The following is a 9,554-nucleotide window of genomic DNA, read 5'->3' on the forward strand; positions in this document are numbered from 1 at the left end:
GGAAGAGATTCATCTACTGAGGATCATCTGGTTTATCTTCTGTCTCTTCTGTCTCTTCTGTCTCTTCTGTCTCTTCTGTCTCTCACGGGTCAGCAGCAGCGGAACGGCCGCGGGGGGAAAGTTTCTGTCCGGACACAAACTCAGGTGAGCAGCTGGCTGTAGCGTTAGCTTAGCGTTAGCTTAGCGTTAGCTTAGCGTTAGCTCCCCGCGGATAACTGACGCTTCCCTCTGCTTCAGTTTAGTAACAGACTGTCTGTGGCTGCGGGGGTTTAGTGTTTTATATACAGAACAATAAAGTTTTAACTGACGAAGCTCCGGACGAGTTGTCTTCAGTAAAACCCCTTAAACCCCCCGACACATTAACTCACTCCTTTCATGCAAAACCCCCTTAAAATGAGTTAAGGGAGTTATTAATGGAGAAGATCCATCAAAACCTCCTTAAACTGCCCTTAATGTTTGACTGCTTACTTTCTAATTGAATGTAAAATTCAGGGAGACAGGAACTTTCCCTTAATAACTCATTAATAACGCATTAATAACCTGTAAACCTGTACAAAAGACATGAAAAATAATCCCTTACTTTCTAGAGTTTCTGTGAATAAATCCCTTATAAACCCATGACACTAACCTGACTTTATTAAAGCTGTTATTTTAATGGGTAATTCATGTTAATGTGATGAGAAGTTCAGGACATTTCAGTTCCAACAGCTGTCCAGTTTTTACTCTGAATACAGTTTAATAAATCTGTTTTCTCGCACCGCCGTCGAATCATAAAGAATTAAATGATTTTCTAAAGTGAATGTGTAGAGCGGTGGTTCTCAACGTGGGGTCCGGGGACCACCGGGGGTCCCTGAGGGGGTTCCAGGGGGTCCCGCAGCAAACTGATGAATTATTAAACTTCAGCATCATTTCATTAAAGAAGTGAACAGAGTTAGAGAAAGCAGCAGAATGACTTCTGATCAGTTTCTCTGTTCTCTCTCTACCTGCAACACAGACAGTCAGGGAGCTCTGGACTAAATCATCTGACAATACAAATATTCTCACATTTGGGTCTGAGAGACTAAATCTCATCAGATGGGGTCTGTGGCTCTGATGTGGACTGGATCAGGGTCCTGGATGAACAGGTTCAGCATCACTGATCTACACTACAAACCGCTTCATTTAATCCCTGAAATTCTTTAATTCCTTAATTTCTCATGACATTAACATTAATTATCGGATCGATGAACTAAAGGATAACGCTGGTGTTTTTAATACATTTCTTATCGTCAACAAATCCTATGAAAATAACAAAATCAACAATGTGTTTGCTCTCCTCCCGTTACTTTCTGACTTCCCACGTTCCGTTTTTATCCGTCAACCCGGAAGTCATTGGCTCCAATTGTAAGCTAAAAACCTTTAAATACAGCTCACAAAGACATAGTTTACATTTTAAAAATCTCTAACTGTTACCATGAAAAGTCAGACTGTTGTAGTTATTACCAAATCAAATTCAAATGGGAACAAATTCTTCATTACGCCGGGGACTATTTTCTGTGCTGCGGAACTACTTTCCCGAGATGAAAACGTGTTTACAGCCGGCTTATTAAGTCGTTTGAGGAAAAAGTCGTCCGGCCCGGTGCATCGTGATGATGAAATATGCTGCAGAGCAGCAGCATGGCTCTGGGACGGGTTTAATGACGGGTTAGTGACGGGTCTCACTCTGTCTGTCTCACTCTGTCTGTCTCACTCTGCCTGTCTCACTCTGCCTGTCTCACTCACTCTGTCTGTCTCACTCTGCCTGTCTCACTCTGCCTGTCTCACTCTGCCTGTCTCACTCACTCTGTCTGTCTCACTCTGCCTGTCTCACTCACTCTGCCTGTCTCACTCTGCCTGTCTCACTCTGTCTGTCTCACTCTGCCTGTCTCACTCACTCTGCCTGTCTCACTCACTCTGCCTGTCTCACTCTGCCTGTCTTACTCACTCTGCCTGTCTCACTCTGCCTGTCTCACTCTGTCTCACTCTGCCTGTCTCACTCACTCTGCCTGTCTCACTCACTCTGCCTGTCTCACTCACTCTGCCTGTCTCACTCTGTCTGTCTCACTCTGCCTGTCTCACTCACTCTGCCTGTCTCACTCTGCCTGTCTCACTCTGTCTCACTCTGTCTGTCTCCTCAGGATGAGGAGCGCCGCCCCCCCCTCCCCCTCCCCCCCGCCCCGCCCCCCCTCCCCCTCTCCTCCTCCTCCCTCCCTCTCTGTCCGGAGCTCGACCTGTCCCTCCCCCTTAGCCCCGCCCCCAAGACCAGCCCGACGCACCCTAAGCCCCGCCCACACAGAGAGCCTCAGCAGTTAAACCCGACGCACCCTAAGCCCCGCCCACACCGACAGACCGAGGGAAAGAGACACAGACAGGTTGTGTGTGTGTGTGTGTGTGTGTGTGTGTATGTGTGTGACAGCAGTTTCCTCTGTGTGATGACATCATTTTGGTGTCTCTTGCTCCCTATAGGTGCGTTTTGAAGAGCCGGTGGTTGTCACGGTGACCGCGGAGCCTAGCAACCCGCTTAGCAACGAGCCCCAACAGCCTACCAGGAATCAAAGGAGGAGAGGACATCGCCATGGTAACCAACGCTTCCTCTGCTCCGCTGCAACATCCTGGAATATTCTGCAATATTTTGTAATATTTTGTAATTAATTAATTAATTATCTATAAAATAACATTAAGGGCAAATACTTGACATTTCATGTCCGTCTGACTGGAGGCTTCTAAAAGCAGGCGCCACTTGGTGATGGGCCTCTCCAGGATACTGGTCTTAGTCCTGAACTTGACAGAGTCTGCTGCTGTCTCAAGTACCTCGCTGAGTACCTGTTCTCCTCTTGGGCCTGTGGATCCACCAGCATCACATCTCCCACATCCAAGCTCCTCCTCTCCTTGGACCCTGTCCTCCTCTCCTCCTCTCCTCCTCTCCTTGGACCCGCTCTGCCTCTCCTGCCTCAGTGGCAGATCTTCCTGGATCCGCCTCTTCCAAAACAAGTCAGACGTGAACTGAGCTGCTTCCATCTGCGTCTGATAGAGATCGGACTCGTCAAAACCCCCAGCTGGCGGACTGGGCTCGGTGTTTAAGAGAAGAATGTGGTTTGGGGTGAGAGCCTCCAGATCTTGTGGGTCAGTTCTGTCTCTGCAGCAGGTTGCTGTCACCGTCAGAGTGAATGTGAGAGTCCTCTTCCACAAGTCAGTCTTCTCACAGCTGGACCCCCGAGTCTGTCCGGAGAGTGAGCCGTCTCAAGCTGAACAGCTGGGCTGGAGTAACTCCGTCTCTCTTGATGTGACTTTTCCTCTCCGAGTCTCAACGGGGCCAAAACCCTCCGCCTCTTTACTTTAGTTTAGTGGATCCCGTGTGAAGGCCTCCGGATCCCGTGTGAAGGCCTCCGGATCCCGTGTGAAGGCCTCCGGATCCCTTGTGAAGGCCTCCGGATCTCGTGTGAAGGCCTCCGGATCCCGTGTGAAGGCCTCGGGATCCCGTGTGAAGGCCTCCGGATCCCGTGTGAAGGCCTCCGGATCCCGTGTGAAGGCCTCCGGATCCCGTGTGAAGGGGCGGCTGAGCGGCGGCTGAGCGGCGGGACAGAGGCTCGTGACGCTCAGCTGCCCCGAGCAGACAGCAGGTAAGGAGGGAGGCGGTGAACACGAGGAGGTGTTATGAGCAAACATGTCGTTCAACCGGAGAACGACTTCCTGTTCGCTACACTGTGGGGCGACTGAACATGCCCAGATGACTTCGCAGCAGTCTGTCCAACATGAATCTGTGAATATCGTATCCTGAAGGGTTCGGGGCGGGGAGAAGGGTTGCCAGGTTCTTAGTGACAAAACCCTCCCAACGGCAACTAAACCCCACACAGCCCGGTGATCAGTGAAGCGAGTCAAACCAACCCCACAACTACAAACATCCTGCGGTTTAGTCCCAGCAGCATTTACATCACTGCCAGCTGAACTGAACACTGAACCTGGGAACATGAATTTCACAATAATCTTTACACAGAACGAAAGGTGAGACTTTATTTTATTACAGTCTGATTTGATTTTTTTTCATCAATCTTCTTTATTCACAAATGATCAGTTGTGATTCAGACTGCAGATGAAAGAACGCGTCGCATGTCGTCACTTTGTAACGACATGTTTAAATTGTTGTTTACATTCTAGCAGCCAATAGCATCGCTGGAAAGTTTTGTGTGTCAGAAACAGAATTCTGCAGTCAGACTTTGTTGTGACTGAACTTTATTGATCACATCAGATCCTGGTCGTATCAATCCTGAACCTCAGATCGAGAATCCAGTCGGATCGAAGCTTGTTGTGGTGCGTTCGATCGCGTTCGGAGTGATTCTGCGTTCTCATTGGCCGTCACGCAGCTGGCGGCTCTCAGAGGAAGACGAAGAAGAATCTCCGTCTCGGCCAATAAGAAGCTGAAGTTTTATTATTAGAGTTTTATTGAAATCGATCAGATCAGGTGAAACTGTTTCCACTGACTGATATGTCAATTATTTCATTCCTTTCCTCTGATAGACCGAGTCCCGGGCCAGAGGGCGGGGCCTCCTGTTGCAGTAGCCAATGAGGAGCCAGGATGTCTGGAGGGGGCGGAGCTAAACACCTCTCTGGCCCTGAAGGCGGAGCTTGAGTCGTTACAGGTCGGTTACAGTCACAGCTCATTATGACTCAGACTGAGCTGCTGAACTCGGTCGCCATGACAACACGCCTTCTGTCCCGTAGGGGGCGGAGTTTAACTCCCAGAAGGCCGTTCAGGAGACTCTGCGGAAGTCAGAGAGGACCAAGAACCTGATCAACACCAAGGCTACTGAGGGTAACACACACACACACACACACTAAAACACAACACACACACACACGCAAAAACACACACACACACACTAAAACACAACACACACACACACACACACACACACTAAAACACAACACACACACACACACACACACACACTAAAACACAACACACACACACACACACACACACACTAAAACACAACACACACACACACGCAAAAACACACACACACACACACTAAAACACAACACACACACACACACACACACACTAAAACACAACACACACACACACACACACACACTAAAACACAACACACACACACACACACACACTAAATCTGACTGTGTTAATATGGATGCTCATGTCATTATTTTATCATCTTCATTTATCATCTTTTTTTTATGAATTGTTTTATGTATTTTACATATTTATCTTCTTTTCTTTTTCCCTCAGCTTAAAGTGTCTTTGAGTTCCATGCAAAGCGCTTCTAAATAAAATGTATTATTATTATTATTATTATTATTATTATTATTATTATTATTATCGTCGTCATTAGTTTCCCTAAGCGGATCCATCTGAGCAGATGGTCTCAGCTCTTCGTGGTCTCTGGTGGACTAGAGGTTCAGGTCTCTGACACAGTCTCTCTCTCTCTCTCTCTCTCTGTCTCTCTCTCTCTCTCTCTCTCTCTCTCTCTCTCTCTCTCTCTCTCTCTCTCTCTCTCTCTCTCTCTCTCTCTCTCTCTCTCTCTCTCTCTCTCTCTCTCTCTCTCTCTCTCTCTCTCTCTCTCTCTCTCTCTCTCTCTCTCTCTCTCTCTCTATAGGAGTGAATGTCTCTCGCTCTCAGCTCCTCTACAGCTCATTGGTCAGTGTGAGTGTGGAAGAAGATCAGCTGATCAGCCAGGCGCTGCAGGATAGGCTGCTGCTGGCCCCGCCCCCTCGTAACCATGACAACAAGGTACTGGGGTGTTTTCAGTAAGAGTTTTCAGTTTTATTAGTGACTGATCCAATAAATGCGATTAATAATCCACGTGTGTGTGTGTGTGTGTGTGTGTGTGTGTGTGTGTGTGTGTGTGTGTGTGTGTGTGTGTGTGTGTGTGTGTGTGTGTGTGTGTGTGTGTGTATAGTCGGTGGACGCTCCGTCTCTCCTCCTCTTCTTGACCTCTGACCTCCAGAGACAGAAGCCCCTCCCACAGGAGGAGGAGCCAATCCGCAGCAAGCCCCGCCCTTCCCCTCGCCCCGCCCACACGACCTTCGACCTTTACAGACGACAAACACGCTGGCAGGCCGCGCCGTGACACACACACACACACACACACACACACACACACAGACACACACACAGACAGACAGACAGACAGACACACACACACACACACACACACACAGACAGACAGACAGACAGACACACACACACACCTGCTGACACTGTGAATACGAGCGCTCTGATTGGCTGTTGCTGCTGTGATTCTATTGGTGAGACTGTGATGTCATTGACTAATCAAGGAATCTGATTGGAGGAGAGCATCAATCACATTGTTTTATCAGATTTTATTTCATTACATTTTTTCTGTCATTTCAAACTGATCAAATGTTAAATCAATAATAATAATAGCAATAATAATATTTATTATTTCATTTCATGTTGCTGTAAAAACTCAATAAAGTCTTGTGGAACCGCTGTTTGATGATGTCATTACTGATGAGGTCATCAGTCAGCGCCCGGTGCAGTCAGACGGATCTGCCTGTTTCCTGTGTGTGTGTGTGTGTGTGTGTGTGTGTGTGTGTGTGTGTGTGTGTTCAGATTCAGATTCAGATTCAGTTTCTGGGGAAAATGAATGAAAACAAAATGAAGCTTCTGGGTGAAATCCGATGAAAATAAACATCAACAATGTGTTTGCTCTCCCGTTACTTTCTGACTTCCCACGTTCCCTTCAGCCGTCAGCCAGGAAGTCTGACTGATAAAAACCTTAAATACAGCTCACTAAGACTCACTAAAACTGTTACCATGAAAAGTCAGGCTGTTGTAGTTATTACCAAATCAAATTCAAATGGGAACAAATTCTTCATTACGCCGGGGACTATTTTCGGGTTTTCGGTTTCTACACACGATGGAGAAGTGAAGAGGTGAAGGGAGCGAAGGGAGAGACGGGTTCACTGTTCAGGCAGCAGCGATGAAGCGCTCGGCGTTCGACAGACACAATCTGACCTGAACTTTACCGCGGTGCCGACGAGCAGGACACGCCGTCTGCGTGTGTAGAGACCGTTTCCCTGACGACCGTTTCCCTGACGACGCCCAGGGAGGCGAGGTTCCGATCACGCTCAAACACAGAGGCGAGACAAACTCTATTTACAGCACATTTCATACACAAACAGAAAAATACATAAATATCCTCTTAAGCCCACTTGCTCCGGGCCAAACACCCGACTGTTTAGAATTACATTGAAAAAGGAAGAAAGATAGAGATAAAATAAAACATAAATAAAAGAAATAAAGATAATAAACACCTGTTACATCTACATACAGACGGTTTAGCAGAGAAAAGGAATGTTTTAAAAGAGCGGACAGTGGGAACATCTCAGTTCTTCTGGAAGTTTATTCCAGTAATTGGGAGCAGAATTACTAAAAGCAGCTTCACCTGATTTAGTTTTCACCCTGGGAACAACTAACAGACCGGTCCAGATGACCTCAGAGGTCTGGGTGTCTCAGACCGGTCCAGATGACCTCAGAGGTCTGGGTGTCTCAGACCGGTCCAGAGGACCTCAGAGGTCTGGATGTCTCAGACCGGTCCAGAGGACCTCAGAGGTCTGGGTGTCTCAGACCGGTCCAGATGACCTCAGAGGTCTGGGTGTCTCAGACCGGTCCAGATGACCTCAGAGGTCTGGGTGTCTCAGACCGGTCCAGAGGACCTCAGAGGTCTGGGTGTCTCAGACCGGTCCAGAGGACCTCAGAGGTCTGGGTCAGATCAGGTCAGAACTGTATTTTGGAGCGAAGCCACTCAGCAGAATTTAACATCAGTTCTCTGGCAGCCGATGCAGAGACCTGAGACCTGGTGTGATGTGTTCTGTCTTCTAGTGCTGAGCTACGTCCGAAATCACTCACTCCTTCACTCACTCACTCACTCACTCACTCACTCACTCACTCACTCACTCATTCCTTCACTCACTCACTCACTCACTCACTCCTTCACTCACTCACTCACTCCTTCACTCACTCATTCCTTCACTCACTCACTCACTCACTCCTTCACTCACTCCTTCACTCACTCACTCCTTCACTCACTCTTCACTCACTCACTCACTCATTCCTTCACTCACTCACTCACTCACTCACTCCTTCACTCACTCACTCACTCCTTCACTCACTCATTCCTTCACTCACTCACTCACTCCTTCACTCCTTCACTCACTCCTTCACTCACTCACTCCTTCACTCACTCCTTCACTCACTCACTCATTCCTTCACTCACTCACTCACTCACTCCTTCACTCACTCACTCCTCCTTCACTCACTAACTCCTTCACTCACTCACTCCTTCACTCACTCGCTCGCTCCTTCACTCACTCACTCCTCCTTCACTCACTCACTCCTCCTTCACTCACTAACTCCTTCACTCACTCACTCCTTCACTCACTCGCTCACTCCTTCACTCACTCACTCCTCCTTCACTCACTAACTCCTTCACTCACTCACTCCTTCACTCACTCGCTCACTCCTTCACTCACTCACTCCTCCTTCACTCACTCACTCCTTCACTCACTCACTCACTCCTTCACTCACTCACTCACTCACTCCTTCACTCACTCACTCCTTCACTCACTCACTCCTTCACTCACTCGCTCGCTCCTTCACTCACTCACTCCTTCACTCACTCGCTCACTCCTTCACTCACTCACTCCTCCTTCACTCACTCACTCCTTCACTCACTCACTCCTTCACTCACTCACTCCTCCTTCACTCGCTCACTCCTTCACTCACTCACTCCTCCTTCACTCACTCACTCCTTCACTCACTCACTCCTTCACTCACTCACTCACTCCTCCTTCACTCACTAACTCCTTCACTCACTCACTCCTTCACTCACTCCTTCACTCACTCGCTCGCTCCTTCACTCACTCACTCCTTCACTCACTCGCTCACTCCTTCACTCACTCACTCCTCCTTCACTCACTCACTCCTTCACTCACTCACTCCTTCACTCACTCACTCCTCCTTCACTCACTTGCTCCTTCACTCACTCACTCCTTCACTCACTCACTCATTCCTTCACTCACTCACTCCTCCTTCACTCACTCACTCCTTCACTCACTCGCTCACTCCTTCACTCACTCACTCCTTCACTCACTCACTCCTTCACTCACTCACTCACTCACTCACTCACTCCTTCACTCACTCACTCCTCCTTCACTCACTCACTCCTTCACTCACTCACTCCTTCACTCACTCACTCCTCCTTCACTCACTCGCTCCTTCACTCCCTCACTCCTTCACTCACTCACTCATTCCTTCACTCACTCACTCCTCCTTCACTCACTCACTCCTTCACTCACTCGCTCACTCCTTCACTCACTCACTCCTTCACTCACTCACTCCTTCACTCACTCACTCACTCACTCACTCACTCCTTCACTCACTCACTCCTCCTTCACTCACTCACTCCTTCACTCACTCACTCACTCCTTCACTCACTCACTCCTTCACTCACTCACTCACTCCTTCACTCACTCACTCACTCACTCCTCCT

At 48.4% G+C, this 9,554-nt stretch overlaps 1 protein-coding gene across 1 annotated transcript in view; it reads left to right on the plus strand.

Annotated features, from left to right (window-relative positions):
- Positions 1–6,445, plus strand: part of ppp1r35 (protein phosphatase 1, regulatory subunit 35) — a 6,573-nt gene extending 128 nt beyond the window's left edge. Inside the window, exons 2-8 of the mRNA XM_078282261.1 lie at positions 94–144; positions 2,157–2,390; positions 2,485–2,596; positions 4,534–4,655; positions 4,738–4,828; positions 5,634–5,767; positions 5,937–6,445. Of these exons, the coding sequence (XP_078138387.1) occupies positions 94–144; positions 2,157–2,390; positions 2,485–2,596; positions 4,534–4,655; positions 4,738–4,828; positions 5,634–5,767; positions 5,937–6,107 (915 nt within the window). The 3' untranslated portion in view covers positions 6,108–6,445. The remainder of the gene's footprint in view (positions 1–93; positions 145–2,156; positions 2,391–2,484; positions 2,597–4,533; positions 4,656–4,737; positions 4,829–5,633; positions 5,768–5,936) is intronic.
- The last annotated feature ends 3,109 nt before the right edge of the window (positions 6,446–9,554 follow it).

Source organism: Centroberyx gerrardi, unplaced genomic scaffold (genome assembly GCF_048128805.1).
Source record: "Centroberyx gerrardi isolate f3 unplaced genomic scaffold, fCenGer3.hap1.cur.20231027 Scaffold_54, whole genome shotgun sequence".
NCBI classification, from domain to species: domain Eukaryota; kingdom Metazoa; phylum Chordata; class Actinopteri; order Beryciformes; family Berycidae; genus Centroberyx; species Centroberyx gerrardi.